General features: G+C 38.9%; 1 protein-coding gene across 1 annotated transcript in view; it reads right to left on the bottom strand.

Annotated features, from left to right (window-relative positions):
• Positions 1 to 24,450, bottom strand: part of LOC127654875 (unconventional myosin-XVI-like) — a 277,645-nt gene that overhangs the window by 145,948 nt on the left and 107,247 nt on the right. The window contains exons 5-8 of the mRNA XM_052142405.1: positions 14,682 to 14,790; positions 10,838 to 10,962; positions 8,600 to 8,725; positions 1,076 to 1,151 (exon numbers count right to left, since the gene is read on the bottom strand). Coding sequence (XP_051998365.1) covers positions 1,076 to 1,151; positions 8,600 to 8,725; positions 10,838 to 10,962; positions 14,682 to 14,790 — 436 coding nt within the window. The remainder of the gene's footprint in view (positions 1 to 1,075; positions 1,152 to 8,599; positions 8,726 to 10,837; positions 10,963 to 14,681; positions 14,791 to 24,450) is intronic.

Here is a 24,450-nt window from a genome sequence, read left to right as displayed (position 1 = left end):
AATGAATACAAATATACATACAGTGAATGCATTGAATGGAAACAGGCACGCACTATGATAATGAACTATGTGCAGAAAGTAATGGGTACAAGATGCATATCAATATTGTTTTTCTCTTCATGTGTCTTTTCTCACAAGTTACTCATAGGTTTAATTACTAGTAGTTTGGGTAAAGAGCAGTCCTGGCAGTGAGCAGATGACTGCATCTAGCTCTCATATGTAATTATGAAATCACACATTATGGGCAGTAATTATGTTTCTGGAGCCCAGTTCCTCCATTTCTATAGTACATTGGTTGAAAAGTAGCGTGCATGTAAGTGCTCATTTTAGTGATATACTGATATATTGTCCAGGCTTCTAAATCTATCTATTTTTTTTTTTGTTGTGAAAATTTAACAAATGTACATTTTAATCAGCTGTACATTCTGTATGTTAATTTTGTGTACATTTGCTTTTATTGAAATGTGTTATTTGATATATGCATGCATCTCACACAATCTGCCATGAACATATCCAAGACATAATTTACCACAAAATCAAAAGTATAAAATAATAAAATATTGTTTATATATATTTTCTTGTAATTTACTATCGCACAAATTCTTATTACCATAATGCATAAATCCCATTACCAATACTGTAATGTGAACAAATTATATAAAATGTCTTTTTGATTCTTAATCTGCTCTATTTATGCTAATTTAAATAAAGGAAAATGTATTACAGTTACTGCACTGATCACCATTGGGGGACATTTGAAATTGCAAAAAAAATCTAAATCAAAAGTAAAACATCAGGACACTAATCAGGACATTTACTAATAACACATTAATGCAAATTTATGTGACAGAAATGCTCCTAAATTAGGCTGAATTTTTTATGCAAATAGAATTGATTGATTGATTTTATTTTGATTTTTAAATATCCCATTTAAGCTTACATTATATCATCCATTGGACACCCTACCCTCTATACTTTATATCCACAATGGCCACTGACAAATCCATATCAGTTGATCACTATTCCATCTTACGATTTTTTTTCAAGGTGTATGCATGTTTATGTGTGTTTGTACCTAAGGGTTTGTCCTGGTTGCAATTCAGAAGAGTTGGATCTGCTTTGTGCTTCAACAGCTGGCGCACAATGTGGGTCTGTAGGGAAGATACACACACATACAAACACGTTCAGATATATTTGTGACTTCATAGGAAATCAAAGGGAATAGTAAGAGACGTAGGTCATGAGGCTGAGTGTAATCCAAAACATCAGATGTCACCACAGCAGCACTGCTCCTGCCTCCAGTACCAAAAACATATGCAAACAACTCACATTCACACTAGAGGAGAGACCTGGTGACACGATATCATATCGATATCTGGGTTGCTATAAAATGTGATTCTTTATGCTCTGTGTATTTTAATTCAAAACTGTGATTTATTGTATTCTTAAGTTTTTCTTTTTCGCATTCATGTTCATTACAGTTTGGTGTCTTCCTGGTTTACTTACCTAATAAGAAGCATTGAGCATATTAGTGTCAATACAAAACAATACTACATAAAGGAATAGCACACCTTGCCATACCTTCCATTGTGTATATCAAAACCCATGCAGTCTTGCTTTTAGAAAAAAGAAAAGGTTCTTTAGGGTTCTATATAGAACCCCAGGGATCTTAACACATAGGCTTAACGCATAGGATTATGCGCAGCCTCTACTGCCATGACATCATCGTAAACGCGACACAAATATTACTCACCATAAACAATAACACAACCGCTAGCTGTTAGCTATTAGCTCATTGTGCTGCATAAAGCAGTTGATGCATGGTGATTTTACACAAGTGTAACAGTTAAATTGGCCTGGTTGTTTTAGAAGCAAGCTTTCCAGTAGCTAGTCAACTAAATAAAGTGAAGCTTTCAAGCAGAATATAGAGTTAACGTAACTAAACGTACCATCCTCCGCTATGGCCAAGTCCAGGGCACTCTCCCTCCCATCGCTCGCAGGTCTTTTGCCATAGATAGTGTCCAATTGGTCAAACTTTCTTCTGTTTGAACAACTCCGGCTGTTGTGGTTCACGATGGTTCTGTAGTCACATTTAAGTTTTTTTTATTTTTCTCTACACCGTTGGTAGATCCGTTGGTAGCCGTGTTGTGGCCAACAGCTAATACACTTCCTGAAATACTTTTTAGTTTCACGTCATTTCATTCCTCGCTAAGGAGAGGAACGTCTGCACCTTGCTTATTGACAACGGCGTGGTTTTGCGCACAGCCATTTATTTTTACAATTCGAAAGTCACGTGAACAATTGATACTGCTATTGCTGTTGCTAACTTTAAAACTAGCAGGTTGATGTCCTGTGTCGCAAATCCAGTAATGCTGTTAGTGACGATTCTCTCTGACAAATCAGTGATCTGCAGGGTTTGATGTCACATTTAGTATCGGCTCGGCTCACTTGGAACCTCGACCGAGTTGGTACTAAAAAATTGCCAGGTACCAGGTACTATCCATTGTGTAAAATCCCCAAAAAGCGAGCAGAGTCGAGTCAAGTAGTGCTGTACCGTGCAGTGGAAAAGAATATTCCCCCCCCCAAGCATATTAAATAAGCTGGAAATGATGCAGTTCTCCTGACTTGTAGCGTTCACTTGTAGTGTACATTTGTTTAATAAGTGCATTGAAATAGCATTACAGTGGTGATGCACTAGTGTAAATTAATGTGTAAATAAGGAATTTTGCAAGCGAGGAAGATTCTCTTAAAAAAAAAAACACTGTTGAAACTCTTAAACAGAACTCAACGAGCTAGACATGAGAGTTTTCACAAATTATTAACAAACCACATGCATCACTACTTTTTGTAGCTTTTAAACAGTCAAATGGCAAGTTATTGACAACATTGCTATTAGTATACTTGATTTTCCCTGAAACATATGTACATGTACCATACATTTCTACTAGAGGTGTAAGAGGTGGGGGATCCATTAAAACAGGTGCTGGATCGAATTCCGGAGGTTCGGGGCCTGGGTTCATCTATCACAAAAGCTCTGCTGGGCTCCCTATTCATTAATACTTAATAAAGGAACATTTATGATACACACAGAGCCCTGTGTTTTTTACAGTTAAGTTGGTGTAAGATGAGCCTCTGGGCTCGGTTGACTGAGAAATGTCAATTCTGCTGAGTAACCCAACCATCTGCAGTACTAATGACTGACTGAATGTGTTTGCATGTGTGCGAGTGTGTGGGTTCAGGACAGAGAAAAAGATAATGGGACAGAGAGAGAGATTCAGTGTTCTTATTTGTGCGTGTGTATATATATATATATATGAGAAAAAACATTATGACCAATATGGTATGCCTAAAAGTATCTGGCACCAAGACATTAGAAGCAGATCCTTCAAGTTCTGTAAGTTGCGAGGTGCAGCCACCAATGGATCGGACTTGTTGGTTCAGCACATCCCACAGATGCTCAGTTGGATTGAGATCTGGGAAATATAGAGGCCAGGGTAACACCTTGCACTCTTCATTATGTTATGTTCCTCAAACCATTCCTGAATAATGTGTGCATTGTGGCAGGGCATATTGTCCTGCTGAAAAAGGCCACTGCCATCAGGGAATACCATTGCCATGAAGGGGTGTACCTGGTCTGCAACAATGTTTATGTAGGTGACGTGTCAAATTTGACGTCCACATGAATGGCTGGACACAGGGATTTCCAGAAGAACATTGCTCAGAGCATTACACTACCTCCCCCATCTTGTTGTCCTCCCACAGTGCATCCTGGTGACATCACTTGACCAGGTAAATGGAGCACACATACATGGCCATCCACGTGATTTAAAAGAAAACTGTAATTATCAGACAAGGCAAAATTCTTCCATGCCCATTGTAGGCACTTCCACTGGTGGACAGGGATCACTATGGGCACTCTCCCCGGTCTGTGGCTACACAGCCCCATATGCAACAGGGTGTGATGCAATGTGTGTTGTGACACATTTCTCCCTTAACCATCATTACAATTTTCTGTGACTTGTGCCACAGTAGACCTTCTGTCGGATCGGACCAGACGGGATAGCCTTCATTGGCCTCGCGCATCGATGAGACTTGGGTGCCCAACACTCTGTCACTGGTTTATGGTTAGTTCCTCTTCAGGCCAGTGTCAGTATGTACTCACCACTGCTGACCGGGAGCACTCCACAAGCCTTGCCGTTTCAGAGATGCTCTGACCCAGTCATCTGGTCTTAACAATTAGGCCCTTTTCAAAGTCGCTCAAGTCTTTACTCCTGTCCATTTCTCCTGAATACAACACGTTGACTGCGAGAACTGATTGTTCACTTACCATCTATTCTACCCAGACCTTGACATGTGGCCTTGTTAGGAGATGATCAATGTTATTTGCTTCACCTGTGAATGGTCATAATGTTTTGGTTCATCAGTGTATATATATATTTTAAGAGAGTATGTGACTCATTTCTTCTCTCTCACACATACCTATGTCTTCATAGATCAAACACAGGAGTGTGCTAGTAATGTCTGCTCTCTACAACTTTATACATTTCACGGATGAATGCATTAAAATAATACCACAAGTTTATTTGCCATGTATCGCGAAATTCGATATATCGTACAGACCAACTGATATTTATTTGGGATAGCAATCAGTTCTCCTGCACCTCTAATCTACACTCTTACCTCCCATAGTCCTTCAAAAAAGATGTCTTCAGCCATGTTCCAATACCCAAACTTGTGGTCATGCCCATTTAATTTCTTAAGTCCGCAAGACTGTCCATGTCTGAAACATGCCAAATCTCAGTGCACTTAATCCACACTAAATCCACACTAGCCCAAATACTGCTTCTGAGTGGTCTTTTTGTGTATCCCAGAGTTCATCATGTTCAGGAGCTCACACCCTGCCTTCCCAAGCAAAGTAGCGTATTTTTGCCAATATGAGGTCAAGGAAAGCATTTCAATATAAGTTATCCATTATAATCAGAGAGTAAAATGTAAGCGTAGCATATGCCATTGGTGTATATATGAACATATTCAATATCAAGTGTAAAAAGTATAAAGAGATGATTAAATAGCAGCATCACAATTGCTAAATATGTATGGAATGTATTTTGATATGCCTCGTTGTTCTCCTAGCTTAATACTGGGCTAATTTAGTTTGTTCTTGCCTAAAAATCCAGGTGACTTTGGTCATTTATAAGCCAGTTTGGTGTACAGTATACGATCTAGTAAGTGTTGTTTTGAAATAAAAAATAAAACTGAATAAACTACTACTACTGTTTCTGCCTAATACAGGTGAAACTCGAAAAATTAGAATATTGTGCAAAAGTTCATTAATTTCAGTAATTCAACTTAAAAGGTGAAACTAATATATTATATAGACTCATTACAAGCAAAGTAAGATATTTCAAGCCTTTATTTGATATAATTTTTATGATTATGGCTTACAGCTTATGAAAACCCCAAATTCAGAATCTCAGAAAATTTGAATATTACATGAAATCAATAAAAAAAAAGGATTTTAAATACAGAAATGTCGGCCCTCTGAAAAGTATAATCATGCATATGTACTCAGTACTTGGTTTGGGCCCCTTTTGCATTAATTACTGCCTCAATGCGGCGTGGCATGGATGCTATCAGCCTGTGGCACTGCTGAGGTGTTATGGAAGACCAAGATGCTTCAATAGCGGCCTTCAGCTCTTCTGCATTGTTTGGTCTCATGTCTCTCATCTTTCTCTTGGCAATGCCCCATAGATTCTCTATGGGGTTCAGGTCAGGCGAGTTTGCTGGCCAATCAAGCACAGTAATACCATGGTCATTGAACCAGGTTTTGGTACTTTTGGCAGTGTGGGCAGGTGCCAAGTCCTGCTGGAAAATGAAGTCAGCATCTCCATAAAGCTTGTCTGCTGAAGGAAGCATGAAGTGCTCTAAAATGTCCCGGTAGACGGCTGCGTTGACTCTGGACTTAATAAAGCACAGTGGACCAACACCAGCCGATGACATGGCTCCCCAAACCAACACAGACTATAGAAACTTCACACTGGACTTCAAGCATCTTGGATTGTGTGCCTCTCCATTCTTCCTCCAGACTCTGGGACCTTGGTTTCCAAATGAGATGCAAAATTTGCTCTCATCAGAAAAGAGGACTTTGGACCACTGAGCAACAGACCAGTTCTTTTTTTCTTTAGCCCAGGTAAGACGTTTGACATTTGAAGCCCATGTCCAGGACCCGTCTGTGTGTGGTGGCTCTTGATGCAGTAACTCCAGCCTCAGTCCACTCCTTGTGAAGCTCCCCACACATTTGAATGGCCTTTTCCTGACAATCCTCTCCAGGCTACGGTCATCCCTGCTGCTTGTGCACCTTTTTCTTCCACACTTTTCCCTTCCACTTAACTTTCTATTAATGTGCTTTGATACAGCACTTTGAGAACATCCAACTTCTTTTGCAATTACCTTTTGAGGCTTTCCCTCCTTGTGGAGGGTGTCAATGATGGTTTTCTGCACAACTGTCAGGTCAGCAGTCTTCCCCATGATTGTGAATTCAACTGAATCAGACTGAGAGACCATTTAAAGGCTCAGGAACCCTATGCAGGTGTTTTGGATTAATTAGCTGATTAGAGTGTGACACTTTGAGCCTACAATACTGAACCTTTTCACAATATTCAAATTTTCTGAGATTCTGAATTTGGGGTTTTCATAAGCTGTAAGCCATAATCATCAAAATTATATCAAATAAAGGCCTGAAATATCTTACTTTGATTGTAATGAGTCTATATAATATATTAGTTTCACCTTTTAAGTTGAATTACTGAAATTAATGAACTTTTGCGCGATATTCTAATTTTTCGAGTTTCACCTGTATGTACATGTGTTTATGTAATTGAAGTATTTATTTTAATGCTTTTATTTTTGTGTGGACCTAAGATACAAATGGAAATCCAACCATGTTATCTCTAGAAAATGACTTTTTTAAATCTTACAAACTGCGATTGGAGCATCCTGAACAACACTAAGAAAAGTTACAGTTGCCACGTGATAACCCCATTTGTGCGCTGCTTCAGAAGAGGTAGGACAACAATTTACACATGTATAATGACATTAGGGCATTTTCAGACCTGTAGCTTGTTTCGTTTTTTTCTTGAATCAGGGGCTAAAAGTTTAACAATGTTGCATTTTCTTCTTGGTTTGGTTCGCTTTCACAAGGCAACAATTTAAAACGAACCAAAACAGTGTTAATAAAGTCAAAACGGAACAAACTGTCACCTTGTTGGTCAGAATATGTGTGCACTGTTTCGGGATTTAGCTCATACATCAATATACCAATTAAAATTATATACCTGTAAAACGTTGTCAACCAGTACACATTTTTGGGTTTTGCTTATGTCACGGTTATGCAAAATGTTGCAGCATGGTACAGAATATGCATTCCAGACAGAGGTTGTGTTGGAAATAAACATTATCTGTTAAAAACTACTCAAATGTAAATTTTTATTTTGGTCAGACTGCATTCTCTCCACAAGCAAAACGTTCCAGAGTTAATTTGCAATCAGACTGAGACTACCTTGTCCTGGTGGTCTTGGACGAATTGTTTGGATGCAGATTGTGAGCAAACAAACAGAACTAAGGGATAAAATGCACCAGGTTCTGAAACATATTCTCCAAATGAGCCAGGTGTTTAAACAGGTTAAGAAACTTCAATAATTGTGAAAATTTAAAACATTGTATAAAGTTAAAATATTTCTTTGTGGTAAAATGGCCTAAATGGAGGTCGGAACTTTTCAGATTTTCTAAAAGTCGGTAGGGACATCTATGCTTATGTATGTGGTAGAGAGTTCCCTGAGGGGAAAAGAACAAAGGAGGAGAAAGAAAGGAAATTGTCTTCATCAGCAACTAGAAGCATTATCAAATATTTGACTGCTTCAGCAAGTTTGTCCTTTCAGCCTGAAATCAATCTCTACTCTACCAAAAACACTGTTCAAATCATATAAAACACATCAGTATATGCATATGATCCTCAGAGCTCTGGCACATCTGGATGGGAATTGGTCAGATCAATGCAATGTAGAAGACTAATTAATGAAAAATAGGAGTGTGGGGGTATAATGATCTGTATTTGGTCTACAATTACTCTAATATCGATATTTTCCCATGACTGTAAACAGCAATCTGAGCTAAAGCTAAGCCCAGGATGCATGGGCAATATAACACTACGGTCATACATATTCCAATCAGTCATTTTGCTAATTTATTCCATATTAGATTATAATTTTGTCTGCGCTGCATCATAAAGAAGAATTTGATGTACTTTTGCAACCTGTGTTAGCTTTCAAGTGTTCTACATTCACTGCATTGCCAACTCCATTTTGCTTAAAGTTAACAATATTGCCTTAATCCATGGATGTGTGCAAAATTTTGTGTATCACTAAATTGGTGTTTTATTTTTAGCAATGTCTATTGCATTAATGTTGATGTTATGTAATTATGTTTTTCTGCTTTCGTTGTCATTTTTATGAGGACAGTGAGACAAATTCCATACTTCATCAGCATGGCAATAGAATAATGGTTCTAGAATCTCTTGAATAAAGAACTTAGTGATACATACCTGCCCATATTTGGCAGCAAGGTGTAAGGGTGTCCAGTAGCTGTTGTCAGAGACCTGGACATCTGCCCCGTTCTCCAGCAACATAGACACCACATCCTTATAACCACTGGCACAGGCAATGTGGAGCTGTAAATGCAACATGGGTAAAATTATCACAGGTAACAGGTTTAATTTGGCCACAATGTGCAAGCTTTAAATTCAAATTACCATCTATAATTTAACATACTGTCCTAAGTTTTGAAAGAATTGGTTCTCAGCAGTGGTTCACAAGCCAAAAATGGGTCATAGGTCTGTTGCGATAAGGAATGGACAGCAGGAAAAATGTCTTGTTAATGTTGCAACCTCCGCTCCCTGATGGAGGGAACGAGACATTGTGTCGATGTATTGACACTAGAGGTTGGGCTTGGCAGCCCCAAACACCTCCATTTGAGAAAAGACCAATGAGAATTGGCAAGTGGAATTTGCATGCCATTCCCCGGACATATGGTATAAAAGGAGCCGGCTTGCAACCACTCATTCAGGTTTGTGCTGAGGAGCTGAGACAGAGTCCCGGCCATTTCAGCGGGTAGTTCAGTGTTGTGACAGGAGGAACACAATGTCTTGTTCCCTCAATCAGGGAACGGAGGTTACAACAGTGAACAAGATCTTCCCTATCTGTCACTCACTCAAAGTTGTGTCAATGTAGTGACATTAGGGGTCCCTATACAAAACGCCACAACCAGCTGAACTGTGTTACGTGGATCGGCAATGCAGGTGCAGGCAGGCCACCGCATGCCTAGTAACAAGTCGCACCAGCAGCTTTGGCCTTTTCTCTTCTTTTTTCTCTTAAGAAATAACAATTCCCTTAGCTGGGTGTATTCACGTCGGGGAAGGTGTTCTTTTTTCACACGGGGAAAAGACACAGTGGAGAGCACATCCTGCCCAAAGGGGAGGTTAACATGTGAAGAATATGTCACATGGACCTACCAACCGGGAAGTACCACATATGGAAAGAAGCCATTGTGGTAGGTCCTACCATGAAGGGAGGAACTCTACGATTGCAGCGACTGGTGGGAGAGCAGAGCTCTGCACAAGGGATGACACGGGTGTACCATCAGGGAAATCGTACTGTGGAAAAATAAGTCACATATGGAGCACCTATCCCAGTACAGGGTTTGACCTGACAGGGTATACTAACAGGATTACTGGGCCTGGCATTGAATTCCTCTGCTGAGGGAGGAAAGACATCCAGGTTTCACCAGTCCCGGGAACTCATGTGGACGAAAAAAGCACACGTTATACCCTCGGGGAGGGGAAAGGCACTGTATGCAATCGGTACACCCAGGCCCACATGCTTATCTGTTTGTACCTGTCAACACAAGTGAGAGGGGGTGTCTTGACCGTCGAGAACTGCTGGGCAAAGTCCTTGACAGTGTCGCCAAACAGGCCACCCTGAAGGGGTCGTGGAAAAAAACAAACCTTGTCGGCGTCCCTCAATCCACAAAGTTAAGCCACAGGTGGTGCTCCTGGACAAAAATGGTGGACATCACCTTCCCGAGAGTCTCCTATTGTCTCCTGCATCACTTCTGGGTCAGGACTACCCTTGTGCAGCTCTTTCAGTGCCTTTGCCAGGAGGACTTGCAGGAGGGCCATGGCATGCAGGGCAGAGGCGGCCTGTCCTGCAGCACTGTAAGCCTTGGCCGTCAGGCACAATGTTGATTTACAGGTTGATTTACTTGGATGGGACCCTAGGATGGATCTGCCAGGTATCGGCGTTTTGCGGGCACAGTTGCACCGCAATCACCTGCTCCATCTGAGGAACCTCCGTGTACACCCTGGCCACCCCAACATCAAGGTAGTGAGAGTGGAGGAACTTGGAAGGCAGGTCAGTGCAGTAAAAGGTGCCTGCCACGACTTCGTGAGTTCCTCATACACCTCTGCGAAGAACGGAACTGGGGCAGAGCGCGGCATTCCTTATTACGGCGACATGATTCATTGCATTATTTTTTTACACACATTAGTTTTTTAATATAATTAACTGCACTGAATTAACGCGTTAAATAGATGTCCCTAGTTTTAAGGACACTTTGGTTTATTTCATACTATAAAGAAATTTGGTACTTTGTTGGGTCAATAATTCATGTACAGTGTAAAACTTGGGTCCTGAAGCAAAAACAGTTGAGAAACACTGTTTTAAAGAGATTAGTGAATGTTAGAAATGTATGTATATTTTGAGGATGGTTTGAAGTTTTTTCTCACCAACGTGACCCCATCATCATTCCTTTGGTTGACACTGCCACCACTACTGAGCAGCAGCCTCATGTCAGACAGCATGGTGGATGAACGCTGCGTCTTCATCTGATGCATAGAGCTCATGTCCACACCTGACAAATACATAAAGACATGTACAAGTAAACATACACAACAGTTATGAGCTCACTCCACACTGCTCTATAAGCGTAGAGAGAGGTTTACATGTTATACAATAAGTGTTACTAAGCATCAGTGGCAAATCCTACCATGGTGATATAGGTAGTCACCTAGGGCTGCAGCATTCACTAGGACAGCTTGTGCACTCCATTTCAATCAGTTTCGATGTTGTTATGTTCCCTGTTGTCTTTTGTTTTTTGTACTGTTATTTTGAAGTTTAGTTTAGTTCCTGTTTTGGTTTTTGTAGTCCTTTGTAGTTTCTTTTCATGATTGGTTTTCCCCTGATTGTTGCCCCAGGTGTCCCTCATTCCCTCGTTTGTTCCTTTTTGTATTTAAACCCTGGTTCTTTGTTTAGTCATTGTCGGTTGTTGTTTGATGTGTGTGCAGGAATGTTTGCTGCCCTAGTTCTCTGTTTATTTTTGCCCTGGTTCTCCGTTTAAGTTTATTTCCCCCTTGTGGTTTTTTTCCTTTGTTTATTCGTTTGTTCATTTAATAAAAGTCTAAACTGCATTTGGATACGCATCTCCTCGTCTGCCTCGCTGCTCAAACGTAACAGATGTATTATACACACTCTCTGTATAACATTTACAGTATAACTTACTATGATATGATTGCATTTTTTCATTGTATTATTGTCTCTTAAATCTTATTTTATAGCAAATAAAGTACATAGGCAATTGTCTGGTACATAATACCTACTTTTAAGACTCAAATAAATTCCCGATGAATAAATGTAATTCCTGCTGTACTTTTGTTTTTCTAATTGCATTTCTATTTTCACTTGGAAATATGCCATATTACAGAAGAAGAATGGGTTATGATGTCGACTTAAAAAGGAGGTCTTTAATAAATCTATAAAACCTACCAATAACTATTAATGGACCGAATGAGCTAAAGGAATTTAAGTTTATAATTTAAGATAATGTGCCTAGAGAAGATCAGTGAGGTACTGCACTGCTTTGTATAGGGCATGGATTGTTTTCAGGATGGTAGAGTACACTAAGAATTAATTCTGCCCACTGATAGTGTGGATTATTATTGCACACTTGCTGTGTTGTTTTAACACCTGATTCACTGAAGTAATCATGCAAATCAGGCAATGGTGCAAACACAGCCAAACATTTAGTGCTGGACGCAATTTGCATGGCATAATTCCTCATTTTACCAACCATTTCTGAGTGCTAGCATCCGCATCGCCAGGTAATTTTTCCGGGGCTTCATGTTTTGACTAGCCCTGAATGTAATTTTACATGTAGGCAACACAAGTTAGGTGCAGCTCAACAACAACAACACCAAAAATATTTCTGTATGAATATGCAAAAATCTTCATGACGCAGCCTGTCACGCAGGTCTTCAAAGAATGTTGGCTACTCGCAATAATTTAGCTACATTTTGTTTGAAGTTCACGTGGCGTGACACCCTCCCCCTTCGCCTCCCGCTATCAGAGAGAGGCAGCTTGTGAAAAAAAGCAACGCAGCGTTTTGGACTGTATTGAAAAGAAGAGAAATAGTGAGGATTTACTGATGTTACCTACATGTTTAGCTTAATGTTTTTAAACTTGTGGGCTGGTCAAGGACGTCCAAATGTAGGGTAACCATACGTCCTCTTTTTACCAGACATGTCCTCTTTTTCGGACCTTAAAAAAGCATCCGACCGGGATTTCTAAATTTTTAAAAAATGTCTGGGATTCGGCTTTAGTTGCATTATGATGTGCATCCAGTCTAATACTTAACTGTGTGTTCACGCATATTTGCATTGCTTTAACACCTCTTTGTAAGGCTCGCATTCTCGCACACCAATTGGTCGATTATAAGAGGCTTGCAGCAACTATTGGCCAAATATTTATATTCTTGCCTGTCAATCTCTCCGCGAAGACTGTTGTGTTCACTATCAAACAGTTGCTTGACACTGACAGTAGCAGCAAATGACAGCTGAGTGGAAAAAAAGCCCAAACGAAAGTGCAGATTTACAGAAATGTATACGAAAAATTCCAATGCTTTCGTCCAGGTCGAGATCCGTGGGAAGCAGAATGTTTGACATGTAAAGCTGGCACTTATGTGTCAGTTTCAAATAAAGGAACAAGTTATTTAGAAGCACACATTAGCTCTGCGATGCATAAAGGGTCAGCAAAAGGTGAAAAACTACTTTTTGTTACCAGGAAAAATTGTTATCACGTTTCTTAATTTTCCATGGCCATTCAAAATAGACCCGCTATGAGTTACAGGTGCTCTGTACTGGGGTCGGGCTCCACGGGCTTAGTTCCCTTTTCAGGCAAACTCCCCGTGATGTATTTCATGCGATACATTCCCCCGGTCGCCGTGCTTGTAGAGTCCCCCCTCATTAGGCTGGACCTACCACTGCACCATTTCCCATGTACGGCTTCACAACCCTAGTGATGTATTTGCCACATGTTACCTCCCCCTAGACTGGGCAGGATGTGGCCTCCGCAGGGTCTTTTCCCCCTGAAATAATAGGACCGGGAAAGATCACCTTCCCCGATGCATTTCATAACATTAAGATTCACGTGAGAGACATAGTGAGAGAAAAGGCACGGCTGCCGGGCTTGCTCCCATGCTAGTCATGTAGTGCCTGTTCCCTCCCTCAGGGGTGCGGGGAACCTAAGGTCTGTATGTGACACCTCTTTGGGGCGTTGGGGAGGGCTACGTGCAGCTCACACAGTTGCCTCTAGCACGCAGTAGCCTGCTTGCACCTGTCTCGGCAGTTCACGTAACACGGTCAGTGCGTGGTGTTTTTATATGGGACCCCTTGTGTCACTTCATTTGACACAACGTCGAGTGAGTGACAGAAGGGGAACGTCATGGTTACTGTGGAGATGTTGTGTCCCTCCTGCCACAGCACTAGACCTACCACTGTAAACGGCCGTACCTTATTTTCGGCTCCTCAGTGCAAAATCCTGACTGGCACTTGCTGCCCCACTTCCCTTTATACCCGCATGTCCGGGGCAGGGCATGCAACTTCTGTCTGCCAACTTGACATTGGCCTTTTCTCAGGTTCAGAAGTACATTTGGAGTCCCAGGAAGACCCCTTGTATCACTTCATTCGACACAACATCTCGTTCCTTCCCTCGGGGAACAAAGGTTACAACAGTAACCATGACGTTTTCTTAATCTTTAATTTGGAAGTAACGTTTAAATAGAGAGATGGGTTATACGCTAAATAAATGTATTTATGTATATTTCTGTGCTATGAAATCAGTACATTATGAACAAGCTGAGATCAACATATATTCAGGGGGAGCTACCTTGTAGTACCTTGTACTTGGTGGCTTTTGAATGCAATTTTAAATGTCCATTACTTTTCAATACACTTTCTGCTAAAAGGGCAATAGAAAATGACAAAAAAATAAATAAGAAAACAGTGGCACACACACACTTAAAAGTCTGAATCTGACCTCATAGCTCAAAATATAAATCATTAGTGTAGGCTTACATTAGTGAATTGGGGTTAGACAAGAACATGGGTTTGAACACACATTTTTGATGTACTCTTAATGGACTTTTGTTCATTTCAACCCATAGTGCAGCTATAATGGTACCATATGCATTTACTAAAGTTAACAAATACAACCTTATTGTACAGTGTTACCGTTGTGTGATTACATTAATAAATAAAACTGATACACAATATAATGAACTATTGTAAAGGAACATACCATTCTCCTCCAGGTGTCTGATGAGGATGTAGCTAGTTTCCGTCCCCTCTGTGGCATAGTCAAGTGGAATGTTCCCGTTGACATCCTGGAGCAGCACATTTACCCCAGCCTATAGACAATGTGTGATGGAGAGGAGGAGGGGGTGGGAGGAGAGATAGCAGCAAGATCAAGCGAAACAAGATGTAAACAAATTGAGTCCCTCTCGCCTCATTCATCAGTCTGCAATCGATGGTAAAGTATGCCCAATTATCACACTTTCCCAGCATTCCCCAGGCACCTGAGCTCAGAGATGACCTGCATTAACACAAACTACTGTGTTAACTAACTCATTAAGGTAGGGGCAGGTTAACAGTGTGTCGGGTGCTTGGGTGGCAGGGGGTGATGTGATTTATGAGCATTTGCTATCTAGAGACTCCAGACTATGATAACACTCCATGTGGTAGGAAGCAGGATGTGGGGTTACACATGGATAATTAATTTATTATATGAATGTAGGAATAAAAAACAAAAAAAAAATAAACTAGATGGGGGAGCATCATGGTAATAGCAATTAAACATGTTTCAGAGATTGATTGCCCATTGCAATGAATCTGCAACCTATGGGGGGACTAGTTCTTTCAATTAGTCAAACTCCCAATAAATCAAATCAAAATCAAATCACTTTTATTGCTCACACTACCATATACACAAGTGCAACAGTAGGTGAAAATCTTGTGTGCAGTTCCGAGCAACATAGCAGTCATGACAGTAATGAGACATATACCAATTACAGTAAACAACATATTTACAAAACACAATTTACATATCAAATGTACACATAATTACACAACACAATATAATATACATTGGTGTATATTGGTATAATTGGTGCTATTTTAGTACATTTCTATATTTATACTACAGAAGGCTTTGTTTTAAAAAATATCTAAAACATTATTGTTAAACTTTGTTTTGTTTTAGTCCTAAGAAGAAAATACATATATGTTCGTTTCATTGAATCAAGACGAAACCTGTTTGGCATACAGGTGCGTATCAGAATGCCTACTGGAAAAAAACTAACACTTAAAAACAATGTTTAAAACATTAAATTACGACATAATTTGGGCATAAATTTTTATTAGGCTTATGATGTTATCAGTTATGATATTGAGTTTTTTCATGATTATTAATTTAATTTCACTTTAATGTGAGTCAATAAAGGATGTTCTACGTATTACCTGTTCTCAAAGTCTCCTTTTTGTCACAATGACAGCATTATGGACAGTGCAAATCTGATTAATACCTGCCTTTCATTCGTATTCATTTTCTCTTTGTTTCTGATTCCGAAATGACTTTCAGGCTTGATAAATCACCTTGCGGGTGCAATTTGATTAATTTGCATCTAAACCACACTTCATTATGCATATTTGGAGGCACACCTCTAAATTGCATATTCATTTTGGGAAAATATTCACAAATTGGCAAGACGAGCAATTTTGCGCATCTGAAAGACACAATCTTTAAAAGACTATGTAAGAAGATCAGCACAGACCTTTTTTTAGCTATCAAGTTTGCACATGTTTTTATACACACAAACCTTTAGTAAATTGGGGATATACAGTAAAATTTCATCACTTTCAAAATCAGTGATGAATCGCGATTATGAAAAAAATATGCAATTAAATTTGTAATCAAAATTAATGTAAAATTTAAAATGACAGTATGGTGGTGGTTCAAATATCATAAATTAAAACGACAAATGATATAATTATGTTTAAATACTTTAGAATTTAAAAAATACATAATTGTTTTTCCACATTACATTAATGAGAATAATTTATTTTTTTACAGTAATGAGAATTGGCGGGAAATATGCTTAATTATCTTGAAAACAATACATTTAAAATAAAGCTATTCAAAATAAACTGATGTGTGGCATAGTGGTTAAAGATCTTAACTGGTTGCAGGTTTTAACCTGGCAAAGGGTAATCCATTAACTATCGCCACTGCTCCATTGGGAATTGCACTTTAAGAGCCCATAAAATCAAAATGGAAGTTTTGTGGTTTTTAGTCCATGTCTGTTAGCTTAAAACCATCTATATGCAAATGTACTCCTAAACGTTGACAAAATTTACTTTTAGCAGATATATGGTTTGTTAACAATTAAGGTTGTCCAAGATAATAAAAATGAAAAATCTAGTTTAAAACATGTCAAGTTCAGAGAAATGCAATATTTGTGTCCATGTTGGTTTCATATCTTTTGAAAAACATTAATATAATTTTCTACAATAAACAATATGTTATATTGTTTTCTTAGGGTTACTTTATTTTATCAGAACTTTAGGTGCCGGATATTTTTGTAAAATAACAGTCATCTGGGTCTAAAGGGGTCCTCTCTGTTTTATGCTATTTTTTTGTTTTGTTTTGGGAACATGACAACAAAACTTCTCCTTACATGTTGGTTAAACCACCTGATTTTGATTTGGTATTATTAAAAATATTAATAATATTTTAAAACAAAATTGATTCACTGCTTACTAAACAAGAAATAAAAATGAAAGATTATTCAAACTACTAAAAAGCTTTTGGTTTTTTGTACTTTTGTTTTACCATCTCCCAATGGGTACTTTAAACCCAAGAAAAAAATGGATTACTTTAAACTCGTAAATTAAAATCATGTTCATCATAGTAGAGATGTATTCAAGTGTGAAAACTAAGTAACTGAAAACTAACCAAAAGTACTGATGACTCATCTTGCACTCAGGGGTGTATCCAAATATCATGGTTGTAACATAAACGAAAGGCTTCTGACTATTAAAAAAAGGACTGGCTCTTTGATATGTCCTGTCCCAACATGCTGTTTCAACAGGAAATTCCTGTCAACACAGGAAAGAAAATGGTTCATGCAAGCCATTTCAAGGAGTTTTCAACCCCAGATCAACTAATTGACTACATGGTTTTTCTTTAAATGTGTTCTGATCATTCAAGTGCAGCCATTGTGGGTGCTGCTGTTGTTAGTCCTGATAAATGGCACTGTGATTTATGAGCAAAATGAGAGATGTTTGGGGTAATGATGGGTCCTGTGCTGATACAGGAAAGAGGCACAACATGCTTTAATTAACCTGCTACATCATTGCAAAACAGAATTCCAATAAGTGTATTAACACTGTGGTTGTGCTCAGGGACTGAAACAGAGGGGGCATGACATTTGAATCACAAAATGAAACTTCATTGAATCATTCAGTGAGATTTACAACCCTCTCTTATAATGGTCGGTCTCTAATTAGAACCAAAAATGTCAAGTCTCCATCTGAATGACAGCAGCACAAAGAAAGGCGGAGTGAGGCTTATCATCTCTTTTCCCAGCATGCCTTGCAGATGCAGTCATCAGCACATTCAGATGGGGAGGTTGTGTCAATCACACACTGAGGTTAGCACCAGGTTAATGAATGGCTTAATTAACATTAACTATCTCTGGGTCCTTTGTGTGTATTTATGAGCGAAAACCTTCAAAGACACACCCCCACAAACAAACATTCATGCAAACAGAGCCCCAGAGACCTCTGACGGATTGACAGTATGGCTAGGTTCAGACAGCATGCAAATCAGATTTCAGGCAGACTGTGCACACTATTAATTGCAAGTGATCAAATCAGATTTGCGCGTTCAGAAATAACCATCCTATCTGCATGGGTTGATTTTGTAATGACGTAGGCGTTTTCGAGTGCATCATCTCGCTCTCCAAATAAGCACTCTGTCCAGTCGTGGTGCAGAACTCCGTAGCACAAGAAAAACTCAGCGACGGAGGACACTGGTAAATATTGTGATGTTCCGTGCTGCAGTCACAGATTTTTGACATCATTGTTGTGTGTCATGTTAAGAGTGACACAAAAGACCATTTGAAATTCAAATTGAGCAGCAAGAGCATCAGGACTGAGACGCATCTGAAAAAATCAGATTTCAATCACATTTGAAACCACATCACGATGTGGTTTGAATTAAATTCAGTCAAATCTGATTTAATGTGTTTTTTTTTGCTGTCCAGACTATCAAAATCTCATCTGGATACAATCTGGATATGCAAAAAATCTGATTTTTAGTGGCAGTCTGAACAAGGCCTATGTCACTGCCCTTACCTCCTCCCTGCCTGATGTCACACACCAGAAATCACAACTGTAATGACGCACTACACCACAGTCTTCCAACTCAGAACTCACAGGGGACAGATGAGGACATGGTATGTGTGTGTATGGGTGGTGATCCATCGATCCATCTGGCTTGGGTCTGTTATTGAAGAAGATGTGACCAGAGGTGTGTGTGTGTGTGTGTGTGTGTGTGTGTGTGTGTGAGCGTGTATTTATCACTTTTTGGGGACCAAATGTCCCCATAAGGATAGTAAAACCCGAAGTGTTTGACCTTGTGGGGACATTTTGTCAGTCCCCATGAGGAAAACAGCTTATAAATCATACTAAATTATGTTTTTTGAAAATGTAAAAATGCAGAAAGTTTTCTATGAGGGTTAGGTTTAGGGGTAGGGTTAGGTTTAGGGGATAGAATATAAAGTTTGTACAGTATAAAAGTCATTATGTCTATGGAAAGTCCTCATAATGATAGGTAGACCAACATGTGTGTGTGTGTGTGTGTGTGTGTGTGTGTATTGATCAGGTGGGTTCAATGTGATTTATGAGGACATTTCTAGTGTCCCCATAATTCAAATCGCTTAAAAATCATACTGAACAATGTTTTATTGAAAATGTAAAAATGCAGAAGGTTTTCTGTGAGGGTTAGGTTTAGTGGTTGTGTTAGGTTTAGAGGATAGAATCTATAGTTTGTACAGTATAAAAGTCATTATGTCTATGGAAAGTCCTCATAATGATAGGTAGACCAACGTGTGTGTGTGTGTGTGTGTGTGTGTGTGTGTGTGTGTGTGTGTGTGTGTGTGTGTGTGTGTATTGATCAGGTGGGTTCAATGTGATGGAGATAGTGGTGGTGATTAGAATTTGTGCTTTACACACTAAAAATGAGATGCTAACAGCTAATGAAGCTATAAATGTGTTTATAAAGGCAAAATTACATTGTCAATGCAATCAAATGAGTATTCAGACTGTAGGTATTACTTTGTAAACTTGTAGAACACATACTTTTCCATATGTGGATATACACTAGCCCCTTTCACACATGCAACCAGGTAAATGACAGGAAAATCACTGCGTTGCCTTAACTGTTAAACTCTGTGACGTCATTTGCTGGAAATTACATCTACATGGCTGCTTTGGAAATTTACAATTTTTGTATCTGAATTCTGAATGTATGCGGTTGGTAATGTTGAGACTCACGGACACCGTAAGCGACGAGTTCAAATAAGACTGATCAACTACAGAGAGCAAAATGCTGTCACTAGCATCAGAAGGAGGAGACGATATCTGTGGCTGAAAAGATCAGTTATGTGTACTTATATCGCTAAAAAGAGGTCTGCGCTTTCCAGAAGGAGGCTGGTGATTTTCTCTTAGCAATAGGAATCGCTTACTGTTCCTTTAAACTGATGGAAAATGTCTTCATCCGCTCGGATGAAGAGAAGCTCTCTGGTTTCAATATCTGACCAATTTGTTGACAATTCTCTTCATTCTCTGTTATGGCTTGGAGTAATTATGTCATCTCCATCAGAACTTTCTTACGTCAGCGTGTCCTGACTTTGAACGAACTGAGTAATGACGCAACTTCTCATTAAGGTATATTGCCAGAGCAAACACATGACCTCTAACCTGAAAGCAATTCAAAGTGCTTTTCATAAAAATTATAAAGAAAATACAAAATACTTAATTTTAATAAAATATTAACACCTGCAAGGTTCTCCAATAAGCACAGATCAGTGAACACACATTCTATATTACATGTGCCAAGTTGCTAGCCTACTATTTAGTCATGTGAACAATACTGCTTCGCAGTAAAAATATTTGTATAAATATATTAATATTGACAAATGTAACTATTTATTTAATAATGGTACTTTTAATCCTATTGCTGGTGTTGAAATTAAATAATATATATTATATTCAAAAAAATATATAAAAAAAATAACTAATAAAAATAAATACATAAAATATTAAAAGTAAAATTATATTAAAATACATTATTCTTTAATTATAATTACAATTATATTAATATAATTATAATCATAATTAGAAAGTTGTAAATTTTATATTGAAATAGAAAAAAATTATATTTATAAAGTTAAATGTAATGTAATGTTAAAAATGTACAAAATAAATACATAAAATGATTAAAAGATTCTTATTCACCAATGCAAAACTTAGGTTTGAATATACTCTTTTTCATAGAAACAACAACCACAACAAGCAGATCAAGACCCTCACTGACTCTGAACTGACTGCTGTTGTGTCTGTGAAAAGCAGTGAGTTCCAGCTCCTAATAAATTACCTCCATTGATCTTGTCCGATCATCACAGACAGGAGGTCATAAATTGTGACACATTAATAGTGTTCCACCTATCCTGCACACTCGTTTAAGGGCGGCACAAGGGGTTAACAAGCCGAGAATTCTATGACCTCTGGACATGCTCAAACTGTAACTCAGATTATGATGGATAACGATAGTAATTCATTTACTCCAGTCTCCGACGGAAATGCTTTCAAATCTTCTGATTCTGGGAAAATACCAAGAGCTAGAAACAAGCAATCAGGTAGAGTCAGTTCTCTGTGGATTCCCCAAGAACACAATCTGATTATGCTAACCTAGTTTAAATAATATGTTTAATTATATTGAGAAAATCGATTGGAAAAATACTTCTGAAACAAAGACTGCTGATTTTTTTTCAGTGAGCATCATTCATGCAAGATAATAAAAATTCAGAGATATTATAAATCACAATTGGTTGAGGCTGTGACCTCATGTGGGAGATGCCAGTTCATTTTCAATTTGTGGCATACAGCCTACCAATCCCACTCCACCCATCCACATCATTACCTTTCTATTTACTTTCATTTATACATATTTTGATGCATGCAAGGTCACACGGAGGAGCAGAGAAACCTGCAAATATAAGCACATACACACACACACACACACACACACACACACACACACACACACACACACACACACACACACACACACACACACACACACACACACACAAACACACACTACTGGAATTCAGCCAAGGTACCACATTAACTCAACCTGACAGTACAGAGAACTCCAAATCGTGTCAACAAAGAAGAGTCTGATGAAACGATCTCACAGAGAAAATTAAAAACAGCAGACATCTACCTTTGACTGCACCAGAAAATTACAAGGAGAAACGCAATCATGCAATTAAATCTAATTTGCTTGATAATGGCTGTTTGTGTCCCATTACTGGGCTATGAGCACTGGCTTAATTGCCTTGGTTAAATTGAATCTGTTATGATAATAGGTTAGTAGCAGCAAATGTAAACTCTTTAGGCACACTTCCACCAATGGGCTGATCGGTTCACGTTGCAGAACTGTGCCATTCCATCCTGATCAGGGCTCATTGGCATGGTTACCTTTTTTTTTACCATGGTGCTGCAAAATCAGGATTAGAATTGACTGACTGGGCAAAAGACCAATCACTTGCAATAAATATAGCTGTTATATATTTTTATTCATTTTAAAATAAAATTTTCACCCATGATGGCAAAGCCCAATTTATACAAAAAAAAAAAAAAAAACGAGAATGCACAAGAACAAGAAGGCAAATATTTCAGAGTCTCTAGATTGAGGAACAGACCCCTCATGGGCCCTAACCTGGCAACTTTAATGACCAGTACATGCCAAACACCAGTTTTATCTGCAATGCTGAAAAGAAGACTTTGGCATGTCAGCCATTTTTAAACCCCTCTTTTCTGTGCAATAAAATATGCTAAATGTTCACATTATTGTAGGTGTGGTTTTTCAGAAAGTAATCCTGATAGTGAATGGCTTTTTCTTACCAAAGAGAGATAACTAAAGAGTCAGAGATTGGCAATCTAGCATAGTACCTCCTAAATCCTCACTCTGACTAATCCAAAAAATAGGCCACTATGGCCTAGTTTTGAAAACAGGATACGTGTATATGCACTAATGTGTTGGGCAGTAAGTGAAAGACAGTGGTGTGAGACAGGGCTGCCCACTATCACCGACCCTCTTCAATATTTACATTAATGAATTGGCGAAACTCCTAGAACAATCCGCAGCTCCTGGCCTCACACTACATGACTCCAGTATAAAGTTCCTGCTGTATGCAGATGATCTGGTCCTGCTGTCTCCAACAGAAGAGGGTCTACAGCAGAACCTGGACCTCCTGCATCAGTTCTGTCAGACCTGGGCCCTGACCATTAACCCAACTAAAACCAAAGTAATAACGTTCCAGAAAAGACCCAGATGTCAGGGAAAGAGACACAATTTCACCCTTGGTACGACCAAAATTGATCATACCACAAACTACACTTACCTCGGGCTGAAATTCAGTGCAAACGGAAACCTCAACTTGGCCGTGAATGAACTGAAAGCGAAAGCAAGAAGCACCTTCTACGCCATTAAAAAATCTATCCAATTTGAAATACCAATCAGAATCTGGCTCAAAATATTCCAGTCAGTCATTGAACCTATTGCACTATATGGCAGTGAAGTTTGGGGTCCTCTCCTAAATCACCAATTTGACAAATGGGACAAAAATCTGATTGAAGCCCTGCATACAGAGTTCTGTAAGAGTGTCCTGAGAGTACAGAGGAACACACCGAACAATGCATGCAGGGCAGAATTAGGCCAATACCCTCTATTAATCCACATTGAGAAACGAGCCATCAAATTTTGGAAACATCTAAAACTGAGTGACCCCAACTCTTATCATTTTAAAGCCCTTAAAGGGGTCATGACATGGGTTTTTTTATTGTATTATTATGTTCCCTTAGGTGCAATTATAGTATTAATATATTTTTTTTTAAGAAAAACTTTTAAAATCTAGTGATTTATGACCTTTTCCCACCCTGTTTCTCATCCTCTGATTCAAACAGTCTGTTTTGGGGGCGTTTTCCATTTAAGACTTCAGTGTTAACGCCCACTGTTATGATTGGCTAACGTCAGTGCCTATGTATCAATTATTGACGCCCCAGCCAGAACAATATGCAAGTAAACTAAGTAAAAACACTGTGATTATTCATAATGAATGAAATTGCGCTTTAAAAAGTAGTTTAAAGTTTAAAATAGATTACTTACAGTTTGCGTCGTCGTTGTTCCCAGAATAGTCGGCACGGACTTATCTTTGAGCAACATTTTTCTGGCAAAGCCAGCATCATATTGAGATTTGTTCTCAAAACAGTCATCCTTAAACTGTACAGAACAAACACTTAAGTTAACACTGCCGTGACTGGGACGTCCGCAAAAAATAAACTGCATCCATTTTTCCCTGACGTCTGGATCTTTCGGCAGCTTATTCAGAGGTTTTGTTTGACCGCAGCCAGGAACAGCACATCTGTGTGGCATCGTAATTTTCCTGTGCACAAGTAGTCTCTGTCAGAGCTCGCTGTCCATCGACTGAACACTTGTGAGGCGCACGGCGATACTGAAATGAGCGTAGTTGTCTTGCGCTTAAAGCGTAGTTATCTTGTGCTGGAGGCGGTCATATGCAAACGCTGGTACGTCACTTCTAACCGTCACGTCACTTCTAACCATGAATCCAGAACGAGCTGTATTTTGAGCTTGATTAAATAAATGATTCGTTTAGAATGGGGAGGACGTCTTAAAATATTAAACTTGCAGGACGTTTTAA

This window comes from Xyrauchen texanus, chromosome 14 (genome assembly GCF_025860055.1).
Source record: "Xyrauchen texanus isolate HMW12.3.18 chromosome 14, RBS_HiC_50CHRs, whole genome shotgun sequence".
NCBI lineage: Eukaryota > Metazoa > Chordata > Actinopteri > Cypriniformes > Catostomidae > Xyrauchen > Xyrauchen texanus.
This window is presented reverse-complemented; position numbering and strand designations above follow the sequence as displayed.